The sequence below is a fragment of the Rhinatrema bivittatum genome, chromosome 6 (genome assembly GCF_901001135.1).
Source record: "Rhinatrema bivittatum chromosome 6, aRhiBiv1.1, whole genome shotgun sequence".
NCBI lineage: Eukaryota > Metazoa > Chordata > Amphibia > Gymnophiona > Rhinatrematidae > Rhinatrema > Rhinatrema bivittatum.
The window spans coordinates 182,168,117-182,194,428 of record NC_042620.1 but is presented as its reverse complement, the minus strand read 5'-3'; the positions used below and the strand labels follow the sequence as shown (position 1 = coordinate 182,194,428).

Genomic DNA, 26,312 nt, shown 5'->3' with positions numbered 1-26,312 from the left:
TGCCCTGCACTACAGCCTGCAGAGACTTTCGCTACCTCTTTTTTTTTTTGCCAGTGTCGGCCCGGTCCTGAGGGGAGCAGCTGCAGCTGAATGTCAATGAGCCAGCATTGGGACTCTTGGGGCCCGTCTCCCGCTCAGAAGCCAGGAGGGGACGGGGACACCCAGGGAGGGGAGCTGGCTCAGGCTCATTCAGCCCCAATCGCTACCCTTTCAGATACTGGGCCTTGGGACCAGCACCAACTTGATAAAAAAAAAAACGGCCACAGAGTGGGGGTATTAATTATAATGCTGCTGGCTGGCAGGACAAAGGGAGGATTTCGTATCTCTTCTTTTATTTTAATGACAAACAAGCAGCTAGCTGATTCTGGGGGGAGGGAAAGAGAGGGATTTTTTTTTTTTTTTTTTTTTAATGCTCAAGAGAGGAAGGGATTTTTTTTTTTAATGATCAACTGGGAGGAACAGGGAGTATATTTTTTTCTTTTCTGAAAAGGACAATACGTGGCTAGGAGTCATGAGGGAACGAGAGCTTTTTCTTTTTAGAAAACAATTTCCTTAGACTACTGGCTAGTTACTTTCTTAAAATGACACAGACCAGCTGTGGGGCTGCTGCATGAGATTAAAGACCGGGTGGGGGGGTAGTGTATCCTCCTTCCCCTCCCCCCCTTCCATGGTTATCAGCACCACAACTGGTCCCCCTAATTTAAGTAAGACGTCAGGACCTGGTATACAGAAGAGGTTGGGAAACACTGATATACAGCACAAATGGTAATAGTAAAATAGGTAAGGCAAAGGACGTAAAAGGCAAAATAATATAACTATCATTCTCTTGTCAAACAGAAGACAGTCCTTAAAAGAAAAAGCAGGCCATTGGTAGGCGCTGCCAGTCACTAGCCAGAGAAAGCAGGTGTAAAAACAAAGTCTTGCAATAGGTTAAGCATCTCAGAGCACCCGGCTGCTCCACAGGCTTGTCCGCTACATGGTGCCGAGGGAAGCCTCACGCCCCCACAGAATGGATGTCCATCCAGCCCATGACCTTCCACCTCGGCTCTGTGGACTCAGTACAAATGGTAGACAAAGGGGGTTGCTATTTGCCAGCTCAGTGGATTCATTTCAGGAACACGAGACTCAACCTCTTCCTCCGATCCCCCAGAAACGGCCGTACTCGGACTCCTCCCATTGTGCATGCCTGCCTCTGTCTGAAGTGGTGCAATGTGCTCTGGACCCCAGAAGCATCTGTTAAAGCAAGAAGAGGCGGGTAAATATAAAAGTGCACTTCAACTGAGCTGCACCCCCACCCCCTTCAAAGTTGGTCCTCTTCTTGAGGGTCCCTCTCCCCTTTGCCAGCAAGCACAATGACCATGCAAAACTAACCCACTGCGTTTAGAGATGGGGGGCACCCCTGGACTTGGGACCTTGTCTGAGGTTCGTAAGTACTAACCTGCTGCTTTGTTATACAGTTCTGCTGTGGTTTCCATGTCCTCCAGGATCCCAAAGATATCATGAGAGGCCCCATGATGGCACACAACCTTTCTTCCACTCTGCTCAGCTGGAAAGAATAAGGCCTGTTCCCTCCAGTTGTATTTTTCTGTCACAGTATTCTGGCTGCTTTCTCCCGGGTGGTGTGTTTGCAATCCTGGTGCAAGTGTTTGATTTACTTGACAGTTCTGGATGCCATTCCTGAACTGGTGACATTTGCAGCTATCGCTGTCCATGGGCATGCTTTCTTAGCCAGGAACTTTCATGTTGGATCTTTGCTGATAAGGTGCTGTAAATGTCTAGAGCACATTCCAGAGTCTTGTCATCCTCTCTGCTGTACATCCACAGACTCGCTATTGTCTCACCAGCACTGGTGCGTGCTCAGTTCTGCCTCCTCCAGCTCCTCTTCCTGTTATTGGTCAGTGCTGATAGGCCTGTTGTCTTCCCAATCATCTACTCCTGTGCCATTCTCCTATCGCTTCCCCCCTCCTCCCCATACCTATAACAAAGGACTCTCCCTTTTCTCCTCTACTTCCATGACCGCATTACATTCCTCCTCCCCCCTTCTACATGAACTCCACTCCACTGCTCTTCCTTGCTATCATGGCATGTGCTCATCCCACCCCTTTCCTCACCTCACCATTCAGCCTCCTAACCACACTCTCAGCAGTTCTACTTCGAGCACACCCATGCAAGTCCTAACACAAACAATAACGGAGATAGATCGAGACAAAAACAAACACCCACCATCACAAAGAGCAAACAACAGAAAGGGAAACAGAAGAGGAAACAAGAAGAACAAGAGAAACTGCACTCTTCTTAAATCTTCTTCTGTCATCTGATTCTATGCCTCCACGGTTAGGTTCAGTTACTTATCCCTGTGTCCACAAAGCATAGATGGCCAGAGCCTGTGCTTGCCTCCCTGTTATATGTTTTTGGCCACTATGCAGATGAAAAGTTTGGAAGAACTCAACCAAAAACATCCAGACTTAAGCAGAGGGCAGAAGCTTGCTGCATGATTCAAACAGACCAGAAGAAGGTCCCTAGGAAGAGGGACGAAGGGACCCATTAAAGCTCTTGGATTACCCTCAGAAACTGGCTCTATTTTTCCCCCTATAACATAAATACTTTAAGAGTCTGGACTGAAGGAGTCTGAGTGAGGAACAAGCGGCACCATTTGCTCATGGCCTGGGATCTTTCCCATAAACACACTAAGGAATCCTGGCGGAAAACAGACCCTCAGTGCATGGCTTAAACTGCAGGTCTTCATAATGCCGTCGTTTATTTGATTTATATTCCGTCTTTCAGATACCTCAAAATGGATTCCATTTCTCTGTCCCCAAAGGGCTCACAATTTTTTGTACCTGAGGCAATGGCGGCTGAAGTGACTTGCCCAAGGTCGCAAGAAACAGAAGTAGGATTTGAACCCTGATTTCCCTGCTTCATAGCCTGCTGCTCTAACCGCTAGGCAACTCCTCTAATACGATGGCCTCTGAAAACAAGCCCCATGCTGAATGCGAAGTCTAGCTGGGTTTGCATCACCTGTGCACATATAAACAAAGAAGCTTCTCTGCCTGTAGTCGTCCGCTCAGCCACTTGCGCCACCCGCATGGACTGCTACAGTAGTGAGGCTGTCTGCTTCCTTCTGCCTTGCGGCTTTTTTCGCATACAGGAACAACAAGTGAAAGTTCCGGCTCCCGCTGAATGGCAGCAGAATCTGCCATAAAAAAAAAAAAAATACCCCCAACGGGCTGTGGAGACCCCCACTTAAGAGCTGGTTGTCTCCACAGTAGCAGCAGCACCCTCCCAAATATATTTCTGAGAAGGAAAAATGCCAGAGGAGTTTGACTTGAAAAAGGGCAGGCCAAACTTCCCCACGGCTGCAGATTCTACCACGACAGCAAATACCCTGCCCATGCTCGGAGAGTTTCCAGAAAGGAGAAGGCCCATGCCCTGCTGCTCAAGGCTCTGTAATCCCTCTGCTGTAGCAGCCGCTAAAAGACCTAGGCTGGCTATACTACTTTTTCCTGATAAAGCAGCTTTACTGCTGCTGCTGCTGCCTAGCCCAGCCAGTAAGGAAATTAAACTCAAGTGCTAGGGGGTGAGAGCGGCAGGACCAAGGAGGAAGGAGAAGTGGGGGAGGGAAGAAGGCAACAAACCCACAAGCCTCAGGTAGAGGAGGATCCTCTTATGCCTCCTGGACCTCGCAAGTCTCATCTGGCCTTCACTGGAGGCCTGGAAGCCACCCACAAGATCCCGAGCCACTTGCCAGGCCCTGCTCAACCAGGTCCCGCAGGAAACTTGGAGGTCTCGAGTCAGGGCCTGCTCCATTAAGGGGGAAAAAAAAAAGGGAAAAAAAAAAAATTCGCAAAAATTGTTGCCTAGGAGCCGAGATCCTGCTCTGCAAGGGTCAAACAGCATGCTAACTGTTGTTCTGGTAGCAAGCTCCACCAGGACAAGGCCTGAAGACCAGAGACCCGGCAGCCAAAGAATGCTTCTGCACCAGTTCTGCATGTGTCCACCAGCTGCTGGAGACAGAGAAATACTGGCTGTTGCTCATGTCGTCACTGAAAAACGGATGTGCCCTCTGCCTCCATCTGCTAGTGGGCAGTGATGACACATGCATCTGGGCTGGTGCACGAGGATGCTAAGGAAGAAGATGTTAAAAGGCACAGGTCCCAGTACCAAACACTATAGTACTCCACGAATTCTTTTTGTTCTATTGGGAAAGCTGACCTTTAGTCCTAGCCTCTGTTTCCTATCTTTTAACCAGTTATCAGTCCACAGTAGGATACCGTCTCCAATCCCACGACCTTCCAATTTCCTGAGGAGTTTTGTCAAATGCCTTCTGAAAATCCAAATACACTATATTAACCAGCTCACCTTTATCCACATCTTTATTTATACATACAAAAAAATCCAACAGATTTGTAAGACAAGACTTTCCTTTGCTAAAACCAAGTTCAACTCTTTCCCATTAGGTCATGTGTATCTATATAGCCAGTAATTATGTTTTAAGAATAGCTTCTATCATTTTGCCTGGCACAGACATAAGCCTTACCGGTCTACAGTTTCCCCAGTCACCCCTGGAGGTCTTTTTAAAATTCAGTGTTACATTGACCACTCTCCAGGCTTCAAGCATGGCTGTTTTAAACAATAGGTTACAGACTAATCTTATGCTGTAGGGGGCTTAAAGATCCCCTTGATTTTACCTGTAAGCTCTCTACCATCTCCTTTTTTTTACATGAAAAGAGAGAACACAAAAAAACATATCCCCTAGAGGGATGCTGCACATCACCTCTGCTTTAGACTTAATCTTTTCAATCTATAATCACCTTTGCACTTTTCTGGGACTCTCCATCCCCAGAACTGACTTGGCCACAGATTTAAATCAGGTTCTCCCCTTAGTCTAATGCTGGATAATGGGCCTTCATGAAAATGAAGAGGCTGGTTAATATAATTTCTTTACTGTGACAATGCACTTTGTCTAGTGCATGGACATAACTTGGAATGCTCCTCAGCTAATCAGGCCAAAAGTTTTCAATTAAATGCTCCATCAGTAATAGAACTGTAAAGATGTCAAGAATATGAATTATTCTAAACTCAATGCAGTGTCATTCATTCTGTTTCTTACCAAGTATTGATGGATGCTGGTCTCAGACTGTTTTTCTGGCCTTATGGATTCAACTGGCGTCCGTGTGATACAGAAACAATCCTGAAAAAAAACCCCAAAAAACATTCATTTCCACATAGAGAATAAGTGAAGTGCACTGCAGTTTCTGCACGTCTGTTAATAATTAACAAAATGTGATCCATTCATTGAAATCTTTGCAGGATGTGATATCTCTAAACCAGGATGAACCATTATCAATCCCATATCTCTAAACCGAGCACCAACACATCTGTACAACAGTAACTCTTCCAACCAAGGACACTCAGACTACAACAGATCTCTGTTAGCCCTCAAAGGGGATTTCAAAAACAAATAGGGAAGACGGACATGGGAACTGAAATACATTCATCTATTAGATTAAGAAATAACAGACCAATAGATTTAGATCTGTAACTGGACCAGCCTCAAAACAAATCTGAAGAAATGTTTTAAATGGCTGAATTCATCCACAGAAAGATTTCTCTGCTTTATTCTTCAAAATTTGTCTTTCAGTGCACTTTTTTTTTCCTGGTCAGTTCTATTGTCTGTGGCTGCCACATTTTGTTCTCCGTTTCTACAGTAATTTCAGTCCTCCCATCTCATCCCTGCAGTTAGTAGCAGAGGCCGTACTGAGGGTCTCCGGCATCTAGGGACCAATGCATCTGTGTTGCCTACCCCACGCCCGCCCCCCAATCCTTTTTTTTTAACAAATGCTTAAGATCAAGAAAGTCAGACTAATAGAAACCCCAGAAAAGGAATGAACTGACAGACTGTTGTTGTGAACAGCCTATGGGGCAAAAGCTTCCCTGCCTGCAGACAGGCCACCAACATTGCCCCTTCTTCCCTCTGTGGTACTGAAGCAAACAAAAACATTCTCTGATAAAGAATAAGACCAAGGGTCAAGGACTGTGATGTAAAATTTGTACACTCTTCCAAAATTTCCAATTTTCCCACTTCTTACCATCAAGAATACAAAATAAAAATGTGTCCTTTTTTCCCCAGAGGTGAACACATCCCTGCAGCCTCATTACAGTGCATTGCTTGTCCCCTCACCAAATACAGAATAACTGACCACAAATTAGAGAAACATGGAGACAAAAGCTGAACTGGAAACCCCAAAAAGCCAGATTCTGCCTCAGTATAACACCAGAAACATAAAAACAATTGCATTTCCCTGTATTGTAAAAATATAGAAATACTCACATTCATATTTCCCAAAAATGACAGAGAAAATCAAACTCATCCCACTTCCCATCTCAGAGAAATAGAAGCAATAGCAGTCTCACCTTCCTACCCTTCCAGCCCCAGCCCCCTCTCCCCTCCCAGACCACAGTAGTCTTGTTTCCCAGCCCTTTCTGCCCTTCTAGACTCATATGCAGTGCAATAATGCAAAACCAGAAACATCACCATTCCTCATAAAACAAGACCAAGAAAATCCATCGTATCAATAAACCATACTAATAAAGTACAATATTTCAAAACAGAAGACAAATAGAGCATCTAATAAATAATAAGGATAAAATAAACTATAAACATTTCCCAAAAATCAACAAAATGTTTCAAAACAGCAAATATATCAAATAGTACCCAATAATTAAAACTAATGAGGATAATGAAACATTCACCTCTCTTTGGGGTCAATTCAATACAGTGCGCTTAGCCCAGCGCACTCTATAACCCACAGTTGGACGCGGGTTGTATAGGCGCTAACTAATCCCCTTATGCAATAAGGAGATTAGCGCCTTTTCTGTACTGCCTCCTACTTAATAGCGTTGGGATATTAAGTAGGAGGAACAACTCTTTAAAAAAAATAATTAAAAAAAAAGTTTAAAAGAAGCGCTGGCAGTGGGGTGCAGGAAGCGGACACTCAGTTGACAAGCGTCTGTTTCCTGAACCCCTGGCACATGCACGTGTTAGGAAAATGGATGCTGATAAATTCAGCATCCATTCTCCGAACCTGACTACCGGCACCAGAGGGAGTGTATAAAATCAATATTAAAGTGTCCGGCACTTAATATTAATTTATTCACTCCACTTATTGCCCCATTGGTCCTTTTCACTGACATTCTGAGAAGCCAGGAGTGAAAGAATTGGCTGAATTATTTACCATAAGGATAAAACATCACTGTATGCCTTGCTCACATTTGATCAAAACTGAACAAGTAGGAGGCACTGCTGTTGTAAAGCAAAAAGGTATCACAATCTACTTTTAAAATAAATAAATAAATAAAAGGGCCAGCCTGATAATTCTGACAGTGAAGAACACTATTACAGAGAAATTTAGTCATACCTTTTCATTTCCTTTTTTTGAGTCCTACTAGACTAATTCAGACAAGTGAGTTTACTCCACCTCCCAGCTGATGGAGACAGAGGACACGCCTTTTTCTTGTGACATCATCACTGGATAAAGGGAGTTATGACCTGGGCCCTTGCCAATAAACTTCTGTCAAAGCAATGGAGTATCTTACTCTTATCAGGAGAAGGGAACCTCTACCAGTATCCTCTACACAGAAGAAGAGAGGAGAAATGACAAAACAAGTAGTTCAGCTGCTTCCCTAAGGAAAGGGACACAATCCTTATGCCTCCCAAAGGATAGGCAAGGAAAGAGAGTGAGAAAGAAATATATATGTGCAACTGCAGTGTTCCCAGATGGGTTCTGGACTGCTCTAGCAGGATTCAAGGAAAGAAAATTAACAAGTATGAGTAAATTTCTCCTTCCTTATCATCAAGTGGGAATTACCCAAGATGGAGCCTGCCCTCTTTAACATGAGATTTGCTCCTCTGACTGATTCAAATGAAAAGGCAACATCACTTTTGAGAGAAAGGACAGAACTACTTCAGTAGGTAACTACTTCAGTAGAGAACACCAAGCAGGGGTCTTTGCAAGATAAGACCTGTAATTTCAAAATATGTTTGGCTGAGCATATGGCCACCAGAAAAATGTTTTCAAGAAAAGATCCTTCAGAGAAGCTTGTTTCACAGGCTCCAAAGGTAAACTGTGTACCAGTGTACCGAGTACCAACTTAAGGTCCTACTAAGGAACAAAGGACTGAAATGGAGGGAGGATACACTTGACCACTTGGAAGAAGCTGGTTACATCTGGATGCACAACCACAGAACTACCTTTGACCTGACCTCTGTAGCTGGAAATGGCTGCAAGCTGCAATTTTAGAGAACTGAATGATTGCCCCCCTGAAGGAAGGCTAGGATGGCCACACTATCTGCAGTATAGGGTAAAACTGACAGCTCCTCATAAAAGCTCTAAGAGAGGTACCAGATCCAAATAAACACCAAGGAAGTTGAGTTCTTTTGGGTCCTTTGCATCACTACAATAACTAAAGGGGAGTACCTCTTCCTGCACAAGTGAGCCCTCTCAAGGACCAGGCCATAAAACAAAATAGAGATGGGTCCTCCATCAAAACTGGGCCCTACAATAACAGACTGCATCTGTCAGGCAATCGATGAGGGGGCCCAGCTAGCAGTCTTTTTAGGTCTGCATACCAATGTTTTCTTCACCAGCTACTAGTATTATTATGGTCAAGTAGTCCTCTAGACTTTGTATGGTCCTGCTTATGAAAGGCCAAGGTAGGAAGACATAAATAAGCCTGTTCTTTGGTCCGGTAGAATCAAGGCATCTATTCTGCTGGAGCCCCATTCCTTCCAATGACTAAAGAACCTATCAAATTTGGAATTCCTGTGGGTTGCCATCCGATCCATAAATGGAATGGCCTCCACTAGTCCGCTATTAACTGGAAACAGTCCTGGCTGGTTTCCACTCCTTGGGATCCAGAATGTTTCTACTGAGAAAGTTGGCTTGGACATTTTCAACTCTTAATTTGTGAAACAGATTTGTCTCCTGGAATGCTGAGTATCCCCTTACTCATTTAAATACATGACTGCTGTGGCATTGTCCAACAGCACTCAAACCAACTTTCTCTTCACTAAACGGAAGGAACTGTACCAAGGCTAACCTAAGAGCCCTGGTTTCCAGCCTCTTTATGGACCATGAGGCTTCCTCATTGGTCCAGAGACCCTAGTCATCTGATTGCAAAAGTGGGCCACCAACCCACTGTACATGCATCAGGAGGGAAAGTCAAAATTCATTCTTTTTAACAGACATGAGAGCATTCCCACCACTTCAGACTGTCCCTTACTGGCAGTAGCACATGCAGATGAATTTCATAATTCTGAGACTTGGGAGACCAACAGAACAGCAAGGACAAGTTAAGGGGACATGTGAGCTCTGGCCCATGGAATTAAGTCTAAGGTGGCCACCATAAGCTCCAAATGTTGGAGACAGTTCCACACTTTGGGTACCCTTTGAGACTGAAACGCTTGCACATGCATTACTATTTTATTGACCCTTTTTTGGGTTAGGGAAACATGTCCTATTTTCTATTGAACTAGGTACTCAAGAACTATAAGGAATGGGAGGGACTTAGCCTTCTCTTTGAATAGTTTACCACACAATCTAGGCATTCCAACCTGTACAATTCTGGCAGATGCCAACTGGTTGTCTTTGAATGATTTGGCCCCAATGAGTCAATCATCTAGGCAGCGACGCATCATGATGCCTTCCTGAGGAGGGCCGCTGCAACTACAACCTTCACCTTGGTGAAGGTCCTAAGAGCTATAGTGGAACAGTAGAGATGAAATGGAAATGTTGCCCTATAGCATAAAACTTGAGAAATCTTTGGTGATCTTCTCGAATGGGAATATGAAACTAGGCCTCCACCAAAACCAGGGATGAAAGGAACTTCCCTCTCCTTACTGCCATTATAATGGCTCTTTTCTGAAATAGGGAACTCAGAGGCATTTGTTGTTCCCTTTCAGGTCCAATATAGGACAAAAGGATATTTTCCTTGGTCCTGGTCAGGACAAGAATCACGTCTTCCAGTCTTTGAAATTCTTCCATGGTAGCCCTTACCACTTCTTCCCTGGCAATTGACCTGCAGCTTCAGGGAATATTCCTTCTGCACAATATCTAGGACCCACTGATGCAACGTGATGTAGGTCCACTCCCAGCAAAACTGCTGAAGATGAACACCCATCAGAATTACTTCAAAAGAGACCCACTGAATCTCACTGGGATGGTCAAACACCTCTTGACATCCCAGGGGTTTCACTATTTGGTTTCTTGGCCCCACAAAAGAAGCGATTCCTACCAAGAAAGTGAATCTCCCCCACAAGGGGGACTGCTTCCCTGGTCTGAATCTTTTAGACTCCCCGGAAGAGACTGTAGCTTCTGGCACCCTGAGGCCAAAAACTGCAGTCTCTGGGCTTTGATTTTCCCAAAATTTTAACTGGATTTTTCAGCTCCTCACTAACAGTAACTTGCCCCTTAAAGGGCAATTTATTGAGGTAAGTTTTGGATGCAATGTCTGCGGCCCAATTACAGAACCATAATAGTCTTTGGTCCGCAACCACTGAGGCTACTGAACGAGAAGAGACCCTCACAAAGTCATACATGGCGTCCACCTAAAAGGCAATGCCTAATTTCAAATATGTTGACCATGGACTCTCAGGAAGTTGCTGAATCCAGCAAACCATGGCCACAGCAAAATATTCTCCACAAATAAAGGACTGCATGCACAGCCCCACTGCCAAAAAAGCTTCTTTTAGGAGGGCTTCAATATTCCCATCCTGCAGATCCTTGAGAGTCGAACTGCCTTCTATTAGTATAGTAGTCTTGCATGTTACAACCAACACCAGAGTGTGCATCAGAGAAACTAGGAGGTGGCACTCCTTATACGCCACAGGTAAGGGGTACAATTTGTTCATAATCTTACTCCCCCTTAAGCCCTCTCTAAGGGGATACCCACTCTGCCAATCCTATACGTTTTAAGGTTTTATGGAGAAGAAAGGCCTTTGGAAGCTTGCAGATTCTCTCCAAAATCAGATTTTCCCTCCATAGATTCCAATATCTTGAGTGACCAAAGAACTTGAGTAATGAGAACTGTTGTTTCTTCCTTATGGAAGACTCTTCTGAGGATGAGGGCTCCTTGGTTATTAGAGATTACTCCCCTTCCCCCATAGAGTCCAATGAATTACCATATCTAACTGCTAATGTACACCTGATTCCCTACCTAGGGGATACAGAGGAGGTGAGGGCAGCCAGGAAATCCATGGTACTTGGAGCTATCCTTGGCTGCTTCAGAATTAACCCTGACAGCAGGAATGGAACCCATGACAAACTCCCACCAGACCTCAGCATTGCACAGAAAACCCGGTGCATAATCACATACTCTGGGAAAATACTCCCTGGCAGAAGGTAACCACACCCCTGGGGAGCCCCAAGTGCCATCTCTACTTTTAACTTAAGGCTTTCATTGACTTAGCTTTGTTTTTCAGCTGAACAGTCTTTGGCTGTATGGCTCAGCATGTTTTTTGTTAACTTTATGTATGGCTTTAAGCTTGGCTGGTCTCAGTATGGGAGGAACTGATTTGGGTATTATGGGGGAGGCTATTCCTGGGTAATAGGTAATGGGTAGAGGGCATTATGTGTCCCGCTCGGGGCATGATTTTAAAAAGCACTGCCTTCGTTCCCCTTCCTCTAGCTTTAATAATTCTCTGTCCCTTTGCCTGATAAACTGTCAGGCTATTTGGTGTAATGTCCTGGCTTTTATAGATGTACTTAAAGACCTCTCCCCTGATGTACTGTGTCTTACAGAAGCCTGGCTTCTTCCATCAGACACTGTATTGTTACACCAGATCCAGTTCCTAGAATATCTTTATTTATATTTATAAACCGCCTAAAGCGGGAACTAGGCGGAGTACAAGTAATACAATCATAAATCAATTTACACAAACACATCGCAGAAAACATGAGACCAGCTCAGTTACAGCTAACACATACGAATTGTTCATTAAAAATTCTCAGATATTTTCTCTAAATCTAGGCCAAATAAACCTGGCAGAGGGTTACTGGTGTTGGCAAAATTTCTATTACAGCTGAAGGTGGCTCCCCAATGGAGGTACTTTTTCTTAAATCTGGTTTTAACTGGGATCTATGTTTAACATATTGTCCCCCGAATTTTTAGAACTAAATCTCTCAGCTTTTTTACAAAGGCAGACGTAAAAAACAAACATTCTTGTCTTGGATGTTTTTAATTTGCATGCTGACACTATCCCCTTATCTAGTGCTTGTGATAATTTCCTATCATCAATGGAAGCACTAAGAACTAAGTAACACAAACTGGAGAAAGGTGAAATCGTGGGATATATTCTTTAGAGTTTGTGTGTGTTGAGGTAATAAGCAAGCCAGTGATAGTTAATTCTAGTGTCTGTCTTTCCCACCCACTCTACCCTTGATTTTTAGGCAAGAGACACTTTCTCATTAAAAATCAATCAGGCTCTTATCTAAATCATAATATTATTCCAGCCCCTTGTAGGACACTAGCTGATTAATTAATAAATTCACCTGTAAATTTAAAGTACTCTAATTCCAACTCCCTTAGTATCCTAAACTTAACTACGAACTCAATAAAACTAAGATGAAGGCAGCAGTCCAGCAGCAAGAGGGGATGTTTCCAGTCTTTTGCATTGAGTGTCATATGTATGATTTTTTACCCACCATTGAGAAATTGTATGTGTGCACTCGGTGCAAAGAGCTCCTGGCTCTCAGGGAATGAGTCCAATCTCTGGAGGCTAGAGTAGCAGACTTGGAGGAGCTAAGGTAGACACAGAGGTACATTGATGAGACCTTCAGGGACATAGTAGCCAAGTCCCAAATTCAGTCTGTCAGCCCCAGTGCTGCCTTGGATGAAAAAGGTCTCCCAGTAGGAGAACATCACCCTGGTATAGCAGGAAGTGATCCTGTAGCAAGGTCCTGGTCTCCAGGTGATGTATTGTCCTCTAACACTGCGGACAAGTCTCCCAGGGCTTCTGCCCAGGAGGGAAGGGTTAGGCCGGCCATCATAGTTGGTGACTGAATTATTAGAAATGTAGATAGCAGGGTGGCTGGTGGACATGAGGACTGCCTGGTAACTTGCCTGCCTAGTATGAAGGTGGCAGACCTCACGCGTCATCTAGATAGGATTATAGACAGTGCTGGGGAGGAGCCGGCTGTCATGGTACACGTGGGCACAAACGACATAGGAAGATGTGGGAGAGAGGTTCTGGAAGCCAAATTTAGAATTTTAGGTAGAAAGCTGAAATCCAGAACCTCCAGGGTGGCATTCTCTGAAATGCTCCGTGTTCCACACGCAAGTCCCCAGAGGCAGGCAGAACTCCAGAGTTTCAATGCGTGGATGAGACAATGGTGCAGGGAAGAGGGATTCGGTTTTGTAAGGAACTGGGGAAACTTTTGGGGAAGGGGAAGACTTTTCCAAAAGGATGGGCTCCACCTTAACCAGAGTGGAACCAAGCTGCTGGCACTAACTTTTAAAAGGGAGATAGAGCAGCTTTTAAACTAGAACAAGCGGGAAAGCCGACAGTCACTCAGGAGTGCATGGTTCAGAGAAATGTATCCTTGAAGGATACTAATGAAACAAGAGAATTAGGGCATCCCAACAGAGAGGTTCCATTAAAAGCAAACGTAGTCCATGTGCCTATATGTAAAAAATCACCTGAGCTAAAGATTTACAAATTATCCCAAACAACTGAAAAGCAGGTTGTTAAAACAAGCAAAAACCACACTTTGAAATGTCTGTATGCCAATGCCAGAAGTCTAAGAAGTAAGATGGGAGAGTTAGAGTGTATACAAGTAAAATGATGAGATTGTCATAACTGGCATCACAGAGACCTGGTGGAAAGAGGATAACCAATGGGACAGTGCTATATTAGGGTACAAATTATATCGCAATGATAGGGAGGATCAACTTGGTGGGGGAGTGGGGGGTGTCACTTTACGTCCTGGATGGTATAGATAGAGTCCAACAGGATAAAGATCATACAAGAGACTAAATGCTCAGTAGAATCTATATGGGTAGAAATACCATGTGTGTTGGGTAAAGAGTATAGTGATAGGAGTATACTACCATACACCTGGACAAAATGGTCAAACAGATGATGAAATGCTAGGAGAAATCAGGGAAGCTAACCAATTTGGCAGTGCAATAATAATGGGAGATTTCAATTACCAACTTTGATAATGAAGGGCAAAAAATGTTTTTAATTTAAACCCACCTGTGTGAAGGTGTCAGCAAGCCTGACATTGTTTATCTCAGACACCAATCGATCTTTTAATCATTCACCTTCATATGTTTATTTTATTCCAAAATTGTTTTTTGCTTTTTATATTTTTTATAGACTCTTAAATATTTTTTATGAAAAAAGCCCAACATGATCAAATTTAAACTAATAACTGGAAGGGGGACAATAAGTAATCTACACCTCTAACACTAAATTTTAAAAAGGGAAACTTTGATAAAATGAGGAACATAGTTAGAAAAAAACTGAAAGGTGCAGCTGCAAAGGTTAAGAGTGTTCAACAGGCTTGGACATTGTTTAAAAATACAATCCTAGAGGCGCAGTCCATATGTATTCCGCCCATTAAGAAAAGTGGAAGGAAGGCAAAACGATTACCGTCATGGTTAAAAGGTGAGGTGAAAGAGGCTATTTTAGCCAAAAAAAAATCCTTCAAAAATTGGAAGAAGGATCCATCTGAATAAAATAGGATAAAACATAAGCATTGTCAAGGTAAGTGTAAAACATTGATAAGACAGGCGAAGAGAGAGTTTGAAATGAAGTTGGCCATAGAGGCAAAAACTCATAAACTTTTTTAAATATATCCAAAGCAAGAAACCTGTGAGGGAGTCGGTTGGACCATTAGATGACAGAGGGGTTAAAGGGGCTCTTAGGTAAGGTAAGGCCATTGCAGAAAGACTAAATGAATTCTTTGCCTCCGTGTTTACTAATGAGGATGTTGGGGAGATACCAGTTCCAGAGTTGGTTTTCAGGGGTGATGAATCAGATGAACTGAATGAAATCACTGTGAACCTGGAAGATGTAGTAGGCCAGATTGACAAACTAAAGAGTAGCAAATCACCTGGACCGGATGGTATGCATCCTTGGGTTCTGAAGGAACTCAAAAATGAAATTTCTGATCTATTAGTTAAAATTTGTAACCTATCATTAAAATCATCCATTGTACCTGAAGACTGGAGGGTGGCCAATATAACCCCAATATTTAAAAAAAGCTACAGGGGCGATCCGGGTAACTATAGACCAGTGAGCCTGACTTCAGTGCCGGGAAAAATAGTGGAAACTATTCTCAAGATCAAAATCGTAGAGCATATAGAAAGACATGATTTAATGGGACACAGTCAACATGGATTTACCCAAGGGAAGTCTTGCCTAACAAATCTGCTTCATTTTTTTGAAGAGGTTAATAAACATGTGGATAAAGGTGAACTGGTAGATGTAGTGTATTTGGATTTTCAGAAGGCGTTTGACAAAGTCCCTCATGAGAGGCTTCTACGAAAACTAAAAAGTCATGGGATAGGAGGCGATGTCCTTTCGTGGATTACAAACTGGTTAAAAGACAGGAAACAGAGAGTAGGATTAAATGGTCAATTTTCTCAGTGGAAAAGGGTAAATAGTGGAGTGCCTCAGGGATTTGTACTTGGACCGGTACTTTTCAATATATATATAAATGATCTGGAAAGGAATACGACGAGTGAGATTATCAAATTTGCGGATGATACAAAATTATTCAGAGTAGTTAAATCACAAGCAGACTGTGATACATTACAGGAGGACCTTGCAAGACTGGAAGATTGGGCATCCAAATGGCAGATGAAATTTAATGTGGACAAGTGCAAGGTGCTGCATATAGGGAAAAATAACCCTTGCTGTAGTTACACAATGTTAGGTTCCATATTAGGAGCTACCACCCAGGAAAAAGATCTAGGCATCATAGTGGATAATACTTTAAAATCGTCGGCTCAGTGTGCTGCAGCAGTCAAAAAAGCAAATAGAATGTTAGGAATTATTAGGAAGGGAATGGTTAATAGAACGGAAAATGTCATAATGTCTCTGTATTGCTCCATGGTGAGACCGCACCTTGAATACTGTGTACAATTCTGGCTGCTGCATCTCAAAAAATATATATTTGCGATGGAGAAGGTACAGAGAAGGGCAACCAAAATGATAAAGGGGATGGAACAGCTCCCCTATGAGGAAAGGCTGAAGAGGTTAGGGCTGTTCAGCTTGGAGAAGAGACGGCTGAGGTGGGATATGATAGAGGTCTTTAAGATCATGAGAGGTCTTGAACAAGTAGATGTGACTCGATTATTTACACTTTCGAATAACAGAAGGACTAGGGGGCATTCCATGAAGTTAGCAAGTAACACATTTAAGACTAATCGGAGAAAATTCTTTTTCACTCAACGCACAATAAAGCTCTGGAATTTGTTGCCAGAGGAGGTGGTTAGTGCAGTTAGTGTAGCTGGGTTCAAAAAAGGTTTGGATAAGTTCTTGGAGGAGAAGTCCATTAATGGCTATTAATCAATTATACTTAGGGGTAGATCTTTAAAAAAATACACGATCGCGTACTTTTGTTCGCGCACCAGGCGCAAACAAAAGTACGCTGGATTTTATAAGATAGGCGCGTAGCCGCGTCTATCTTATAAAATCCGGGGTCGGTGAGCTCAAGGGGGTGCACATTTGTGCAACCTGCGCGCGCCGAGCCCAGCGGCGCTGCCTGTTCCCTCCGAGGCCGCTCCGATTTTGGAGCGGCCTCGGAGGGAACTTTCCTTCGCCCTCCCCCCACCTTCCCCACCCCACCGGCCCTATCTAAACCCCCCCCTACCTTTGCGCGCGCTGGCCGGCAGCCCCGCTCGTGTTCCGGTCCCGGGGGCTGGTCTGGAGGCCTCGACCACGCCCCCGGGCCGGCGCCACTCCCCCGGGCCCACCCCCGAAACGCCGCGTCATTTCGGGAACGCCCCCGGATACGCTCCCTCCTGCCCCTTTTCGAAAGCCCCGGGACTTAGGCGCGCTGGCGCACGAGGGCCCTGCGCACGTAAATCCAGAAGGATTTACGCGCGCAGGGCTTTTAAAATCCGCCCCTAAGGGAATAGCCACTGCTATTAATTGCATCAGTAGCACGGGTTCTTCTTAGTGTTTGGGTAATTGCCAGGTTCTTGTGGCCTGGTTTTGGCCTCTATTGCAAACAGGATGCTGGGCTTGATGGACCCTTGGTCTGACCCAGTATGGCAATTTCTTATGTTCTTATGAGTGCCAATAAAGGAGTTGGAAGCTGGCAATATCCATGCCATCACGGTACAATCCCCTGCCGCCTGCACAGTTGCTTGCTCCCCTTACCCCATGGGAACAGAGGAGTCCAAAAGCCTGAGATGAATAGGCAGGAGGCGGCCCCATTTCAATGTCGCATGTGGGGCAGAATGAGCTCACCATGCTAAGAGCATAATAGCTCCACAGGCAGCACATCGCTGGCCATGGTTCATTCCAGCAGCAAGCCAGAGGCAGACCAGGAACATGGGTTATGGGAGAGAACTGTGTAGAAACTAGCAGATGGCTCTTGACATCGGCTGAGATTGCTTTGCAGCACTCACCTCTTCAGAAAGAGCCAGGCCCCGCAGACGCTGCACAAACACTCTTTCTCTGTGAACCCCTGCTTCCTGTAAACCAGCTCTCTCCTTTATTTGCAGTAAAACCTTACGAAGGGTTTTGCCACAAAGGAAGGGGAGGGGAGAGAGAGAATAAGTGAGGGGAACTACCATTCCACTGGTGAAAACAAAAGGCCCTAGGAAGTAAAGCTATTCAATAGGAGAAACTGGCTCAAGAAGAGGTATTGCTGAAGGAGCAAGCCAGCCTTTGCTTAACCTGGATCTTGCTGCATCAATCCATACATGTCCACCATCTGCTGGAGACAGAGACTACTGTAAGAGCCCAGACTGCACCTCCATTCATCCAGGGATGTGATGGAAGAAAAGGTACATCCTCTGCCTACATTAGCTGGGGGCCAGAGTAAACTCATTTGTCTTGTCTGGTGTACTAGGATAATAAGGAAGGGGAAGTTTTCACAGCCACTGGGAAGGAGGGAATCTCAGTAGTCAAATGCAATGGACACCTATAAGAGGAATTCACATGGGACCCCAGGCTCCAAAAGGAGATGCAGCCTGTGGTTCCCTACCAAGCACTCAAGCTATGATGGACGAGTTATAGAGGGTGGAGAATGATGCCTACTCAAGGAGTCAAAAAAAAAAAAAAAAAAAAAAAAAAAAGATAAATGAAAAGGCTCAAGGCATCTCAGGCAGCGTTACTAGTCAGGCAGATTTCACACCCAATTGGGCTAGTTTTGGAGATTGACTGTGGGAAATTTGGGGCTTTTGTGGATTGTGTTTTTTTGGGCTACTTTTAAGGGCGTGTGCGTTTTTTTGTGCGCTTTTGAGAAACCACGTTTTAAAACTCCGTCTTCTGAGTTCTCGAAAGTGGGATTCCTTATTCTCCTGCACATCTGCCTCTCTTGTTAACTTTCTAAGGCCGCTCAGGGGTAGAGGAGACTCTCCTGGAACGGTGCCTTCCCTGGGAGCTGCGGCTTCGCTATTTCATTCTTGCATAAGCTATCTCCTGAAAAACTGAGGTTTTGATAGGGAAAGCACCATGGAGGGTGATCCAACAGCAATCGCTCCCTGGGGGGGAAAACTGGCAGCGATTTCTTTTCTCAAAGAAAAATTTAAAAAGTGCCATCACATAGGGGTAAATTTTAAAAGGCCCACACGCACACATGGACGTGGCTATTTTATAACATGCGTGCATCGGTACGTGAATGTTATAAAATGCGGTTCTCGCGTGCACATTAAAATCTGGTGCGCATGTGTGGGCAGGTGGCTTCCTCTGCATGCAGGGGTGATTTTAAAAGAATCGCCTGATGACGAGATCAGGCCTTTGCCCAGTTCCCTCCCAGGCCGCTTCAATAAAGGAGCGGACTGGGAGGCAACTTCCCTAACCCTATCCTTCCCCCCCTCTTCCCCAACCCCTAAACCTACCCTAGCTATCCCCAATTTTTTTGTTTTTATACTTACTGCTCCTCCGGAGCAGAAGTAAACTCCGCAAGCCGACTGGCTGCCGGCATGCGCTTCCCCGGGACAGTGTCTAATGGTGCTGTCCTGGCCTGCTCCCCCCACCCAGACCCTTTCTTCAAGCCTGGCACTTCTGCATGTATCAGGAGTTATGTGCATGGCCGGGCCCTTTCTAAAATGAGATCAACAGGGGGCGTGTGACGTCACGCTGTGAGATGGCGGCTTAATTTCTGAGCTCCGGCTGTCCCCCATCAAATCCGCAGCAATCCGCGTTCTATCTTCCACAGTCCACCCTTTCTTGGCTCCGGGAGGCTGCCTTTGCTGAGAGGCATGGCTGGGAAAAAGAAAAATCTGGATCTACAACATTTCTCATACCAGAAAGAAGGTAATAAAGAATTGAGCGGCCTTCCTGATAGTGTGGACAGAGGCCAAGATGGCGGAATCTCGCACGCTGATTTCCCTGAACCGCTCACAACAATTACAGACACGCCTGACAGCTCGCTATCAGACCATCCGACACGGGCTGAATTCAGAGACTGGTTCGTGGGGTTGTGAGCAGATATAAAAGCTTACCGGCAAGAGTTACTGGCGCACGTGGAAGAGATGAGGAAGGACCTCACGTCCTTAGGACATCGCGTAGATGATATTGATGTGCGATTCGAGGGTCAATCTGAGCTAGTACTCGCTAACAAAAATGCATCTGCCGCCCTTCGGGCTGACACTGCTCAAATTACAGCCAAGATCGCTGACCTGGAAAATAGGGTGCGCAGGAGCAATCTCCGCTTCCGGGGCTTCCCCGAGGCGACGGGGCCCGAAGACTGCCATGCGCCGATACGAGATTTCTGCCTATACATTCTTCGGGAGACAAACAAGAATGGTGACTTCTCACCTCCGGAGATTCTATTTGATAGCGCCCACAGAGCCCTGTGCTCACCTCAACCAAATCGCCCGCGTGATATTATTGTCGGTTTCTCTGAATTTAAAATTAAAGAACAGATAGCAGCAGCCGCGTGGGAGAAGAACGCATGGTCCTGGGAAAACCATTGTATAGCTATTTTCCCCCAACCTCTCCCTGGTGACTCCCCAAAATCGGCAATCTTTCAGAGAAGTCACAGCCTTTCTTTGCAGTAAATCCGTAAAATATCGGTGGCTCCACCCATTTGGCATAAAATGAGATCAACACGCAGGGCCCGGCCACGCGCATAACCCCCATTATTTGTGTGTGCAGGCCTTTTAAAATTGACTCTGCTCCTTGAAAAGGTATTATTTAAGGAAAGGTTGGCAACACGTTAACGAGAAATGCTCAGTGAAAAATTCCTTCTCTTTTAGGCTGTGTCTTTATCCCTACTTTCCTCCTTTGTTGCTGGTGATGAGTTTTACCAGCCCAAGGGCGGGTTTGTGTGCCTTGCTGTTTCATACATTGCATCGATCCTGCTGAGGATTATACAATATGGATGTGCAGGGCTTTGGTAATTCAGGTGCAGCATTAGGAAATCAGGTTATTAAATCTAGTTTAAACATACTACAGATAACATTTATTCACAATGACGATTGTGCAACACAACGAAATGTTGATGAGAATTTCAAGAAAAATTTTTCGTAGATTTTTAGAACAAATGTTTATAGGGCAGGGATGTAAATATTTTCTTTCATCAGCTTTCCTAGCCGAGTCATTTATTTGTTCAAGCCTCCTTGTTTTCTTACCGAATCAAAGGGGTGACAGACCCTGCAAGGATGATCATATCTTCCAGGAAAGTTTGCATTATGTAACCACAGAATTTGCTGGCAGTCAGGCTGAGAGAGTGAGAGCTGATTATAAAATCACATAATCTTGCCACAAAAGAAACTAGGACAATCTCAGCCTAAAAAATTTCACTGTAATAGATTTTGTTTTTAAAGGATGTTTGAACAGAGCAGGCAAAGGAGAGTAAACAAATGGATGTGCAGATCTGCTTTTTTTTTTTTTATATCCATAGTTATTAGACGCAGGATTTTTTGTCAATTTGTCTGCATGCAATGCAGGACTTTGTGTAGAAATCTTGCATAACTAAAATTTGATTTGCATTGTTTAGTTTCTGTATAGTGGTTATAGCCTATAATAGGAACTATAAATTTTGGGCTAGATTTTGTGATTGGTTGGGCTATAAAACTTTTTGGCATCTGGCAACACTGATCTCAGCTTTGGAAATCCCCATCATAAACGACAATGAATGGGAATGTAGCATGGTACAAAGAGGCTGGAAGCTCGGTTATAAAGGATGGTGAGCCAGACCAAAACACAAACAGAGAAGAAACTTCTAATTCATTTGTTGGGATGATTATTAATATTTTTTAAAAATCCAGTTCAGAAGTACAATCCCTTGATATACAGAAGAGACAAGTTCCTGTCATTTTTCTGTATACTGAAATTCCATATATCAAAACCTATTTTCCCATTGACTTCCATTAAAAACCTGAAGATGCATTCCTGTATACACCTAGGAAGGAGGTGCCTTTAATAAGTCTCCTGTTGAACAAAAAGTGCCTCCTACAAGATATATATGAATGTGAAACACTATTTTCAGTTATTTTATCAGTCCTTGACTCTTTGATATGTTTCTTGTTCTTTGTTCCCATATTTCTTCTAACAAAATTCCATTATAGATCATTTCAATTCTGTAAATCAAATTTAGGCCCCAAAAAAAACTATTCAGATTTATTTCAAGAAGTGAAACCTCTCCTAGGCAGTGCCACCTTAAAACCAGAAAAAAAAAACCTCTTAAATCCAGACAAAGAGAGGAGCTCCTTGTTTCTCTGAAGTTCTTGCATTTCTTTTAAAGGCTTAAGTGCTGAAAAATGTTAATTTTTCTGACTTTATTTCTTACTCTTCCTGCCCCACACCCACCCAATCCCATCTTCTCCTGATATATCAACTTTGAGAAAGTGAAGATATGATTTCCTGCTTCTTTACCACCACAATAATCCTCCCTTTTCTGGTTTTTTTTCCCAACAATTCCTTTATGGATTTTTTTTTGTAAACTATTTCTTCATTAACAGGTACCACATGTATTGACAAATAATCAGACTAACCAGCAAGAGCCAACCATCATCGTCAATATCAGCTGTACCAAACAAAATCCCACCACCATCGTTTGAAACCCACACCTTTTGTATCCAAACCTCCCATTTCCCTTTGTACCCACCCCTTCTTCCCAAATGATCCTTTGATTTTAAGCAAAACCTCTTAACTATTTGTCTGCATGTCTTGACTATAATTTAAGCTTTAAAGAGCAGGGATTGACTTGGACATACGTCTGTACAGTCTGTAGTGCTATATTAAGGGTCCACAAAAACAATCCAGGAAGGCCACAAACCAGTGGTTTTCAGGATGTCCTCAGTGAATATGCATGAAATGTATCTGCAGGCACTTCCTCCACTCTATGGAAATATCCCTCATGCATAATGGTTTGTGGCTCTCCAGGATTGAATTTGGAAATGCCTGTGTTAATATTCAGTAATAGTATTAGGGTAATAAATTATGTCAGGACCCTACCAGGGTGCATTAATCCCAGTGTGCTGAATGGGGAGAGCACCAACCACATGATACAAACTAACATGAAGAAATACAGACTTACTTACCAAGCAAGACATGGAATCTCTTTAGGTCTTTGAATAATTCACATGAACCCATTTGTCCTATAAGCAGAGATCACAGAATTAGTTTACTCCAAACCAAGGAAGCCTGGAGCTAATACTATTTTCGTATAAGTATAAGAACAATAAAATAAAATACAGCCACAGATAAGAAAATTGTAGTTTGGGTGTGTGTATAGTTTTTTTGGGGGTTTTTTTTTTTTTTTGTTTTGTTTTTTTTTAACAGAATCAGTCATCAAAACAGTGGAGTGCCTCAGGGATCTGTACTTGGATAGGTGCTTTTCAATAAATGTATAAATGATCTGGAAATGAATACGATGAGTGAGGTAATCAAATTTGCAGATGATACAAAATTATTCAGAGTAGTTAAATCACAAGCGGATTGTGATAAATTGCAGGAGGACCTTGCGCGACTGGAAGATTGGGCATCCAAACGGCAGATAAAATTTAATGTGGACAGGAGCAAGATGATGCATATAAGGAAAAATAACCCATGCTGCATTTACACGATGTTAGGTTCCATATTAGGAGCTACTACTCAAGAAAAAGACATAAGCATCATAGTAGGTAATACATTGAAATCATCGGCTCAGTGTGTGTGTGGCAGTAGTCAAAAAGGGCAAACAGAATGTTAGGAATTATTAGGAAGGGAATGGTTAATAAAATGGAAAATGTCATATAGCCTCTGTATCCCTCTATGGTGAAACCACACCTTGAATACTGTGTACAATTCTGGTCACTGCATCTCAAAAAAGATATAGTTGCGATGGAGAAGGTACAGAGAAGGGCAACCAAAATGATAAAGGGGATGGAACAGCTCACCTATGAGGAAAGACTGAAGAGGTTAGGGCTGTTCAGCTTGGAGAAGAGTTGGTTGGTGGGGGGCGAATATGATAGAGGTCTATAAAATCATGAGAGGTCTAGAATGGGTAAATGTGAATCGGTTATTTACACTTTCAGAGATTGACTAGGGGGCACTCCATGAAGTCAGCATGTGACACATTTAAAACAAATCAGAGAAAATTCTTTCACTCAACACACAATTAAGCTCTGGAATTTGTTGCCAGAGGATGTGGTTAGGGAGGTTGGTGTAGCTGGGTTTAAAAATGGTTTGGATAAGTTCTTGGAGGAGAAGTCCATTAAATGCTATTAATCAAGCTGACTTAGGGAATATCTATTGCATGGGATCTACTTAATGTTTGGGTACTTGCCAGGCACTTGTAACCTGGATTGACCACTGTTGGAAACAGTGGCCACTGTTGGAAACAGTATGGCAACTTCTTATGTTCTTATGCATAAATTATAGCAGTGACTAATGTACAACCGGTATATTTGAGGATTGCCACTTTCACCCAAAATAAAATACCAAATTTCAACCAATAAATAATTTAATTTGAGTAGCACACTTCACCATCAGGAGCTACAATAATTTCTAGGGTTAGCTATCATAGCTATGCACAGAATAAACATTTTAGTTATGATGTGTATAATTGTTTTCTTTTATCATATTCAAAATCATTTTCTGAGGAGGTATGTAATTAAAGCTGCTGAAATTAATTGCATGTCAGCACTAAGTACAATGAAGAAATTGCCGAGAACACTTTTTTTTTGTAACATACCATATACAAATTACACTGATATGAAGTTAGACCCAGAACTATTCCAGCCTACTTTCCAAGACATGCACATGTGTCCAGGATATGTGGATATGGATTGATAAAAAATAAAACCCACCCTACTCAGAATCCTCATGTCCCCCCTGACATAACCTCAAAATTTCATGTCAATGATCCCAAACAGAAAAGTTATTAGAGAGGACACACAAATGATCTCATAAACCTTCTTTCTCTTTGGAAGGTAGGCTAAAAAAATACTTCTGTTATTACATATACAAGCATATAGTTATCAAAACCAAAACATTATTGGTTCAGATAGAAACTTATTGTTGTAGCCTGTTTAGTAGGTCCAGTAGTTTAATTCTAATAGCCAATGTGTGGCAACAGATCAAAGGACAGATGAAAAATTGCTAATACAGCTGTATTTCAGTTTGTAACATACAGGATTATTTTTTACCTATCTCAGGAGAGTAATCTTTAATCTAAAACTAATGTACATCCCCAAATGATGTCATGAAATACACATTAAAATTGCTAGGCACCAAAAATCGTATAGGGTTCACTAAATTATTTAAACCAATCAATTACCACACCAGGTAGAAAGTGTCCCATATAAATGCTCAACAGTATCTTTGGAATATTAAAAGGGAAACATCCTCTTGAAAATACAATTAATTTCTTTTAACGATGTTTTCATTACTCAAAAGAATTTTTTAGGAAGGAAGTGGATTGTTTCATAAACTTCAATGCACTACTGACTTGTAGTGCCTTGTGTGGATTTTAATCATGAACGTTCCACCTCCTACCCAATGAAGTTTTTTTTCAAAGTTTTTTATGAATTGCAGTGTGCTTTAAAAAGATATAACAACTATTCTTAACGGCAGTGTTGGTTAAAGTCCCGCATCATTCATTATTAGCACCAACCAAGTGGTTGAAAATTACCCTTGCCGTTCAATGATAACACCGACTCCGTTTGAAAACTTACTGTCCACCCGACAAGGCCTTGTTTCTGACCCAAAAGGGTCTTTCTTCAGGGGAAGTCGATCGGCGTTATTAACATGGTCGGATGTTACTTATCTTGTGCTTGTTATCCTTCAAATGCCTCACCAAAAGGCTATATGATGCTGCATAAATCAGAGATTGTAGAGGAACCTCCTTCCTTCACTGCTGAATGATTCTTGAAAGTTTTCACGAGCTGAAAAGCTTCGTTGCTCTACCATGTTGAAATGAAGTTGAACGCTCTCCACCAACGCTCAATGCTCTGCGGGCTCAGAGGGATTTAAACTCCGTATCCTTTTGTGCAGTGATCTGACCTATCATTCTTCAGACATAAAATGAACGTGATGACGCAGAAACTTAAATCAATGTAATCCAGTCCAGATTTAAGTTTCTGCGTCATCATGTTCATTTTATGTCTGAAGAATGATAGGTCAGATCACTGCACAAAAGGATACGGAGTTTAAATCCCTCTGAGCCCGCAGAGCATTGAGCGTTGGTGGAGAGCGTTCAACTTCATTTCAACATGGTAGAGCAACGAAGCTTTTCAGCTCGTGAAAACTTTAAAGAATCATTCAGCAGTGAAGGAAGGAGGTTCCTCTACAATCTCTGATTTATGCAGCATCATATAGCCTTTTGGTGAGGCATTTGAAGGATAACAAGCACAAGATAAGTAACATCCGACCATGTTAATAACGCCGATCGACTTCCCCTGAAGAAAGACCCTGTTGGGTCAGAAACAAGGCCTTGTCGGGTGGACAGTAAGTTTTCAAACGGAGTCGGTGTTATCATTGAACGGCAAGGGTAATTTTCAACCACTTGGTTGGTGCTAATAATGAATGATGCGGGACTTTAACCAACACTGCCGTTAAGAATAGTTGTTATATCTTTTTAAAGCACACTGCAATTCATAAAAAACTTTGAAAAAAAACTTCATTGGGTAGGAGGTGGAAC

The 26,312-nt window shown here is 43.1% G+C and overlaps 1 protein-coding gene across 1 annotated transcript in view; it reads right to left on the bottom strand.

The window, feature by feature from the left end:
* The window catches only part of STRADB (STE20 related adaptor beta), a 67,042-nt gene that overhangs the window by 39,334 nt on the left and 1,396 nt on the right, over positions 1–26,312 (bottom strand). Inside the window, exons 2-3 of the mRNA XM_029607916.1 lie at positions 22,732–22,788; positions 5,111–5,191 (exon numbers count right to left, since the gene is read on the bottom strand). Coding sequence (XP_029463776.1) covers positions 5,111–5,191; positions 22,732–22,743 — 93 coding nt within the window. The 5' untranslated portion in view covers positions 22,744–22,788. The remainder of the gene's footprint in view (positions 1–5,110; positions 5,192–22,731; positions 22,789–26,312) is intronic.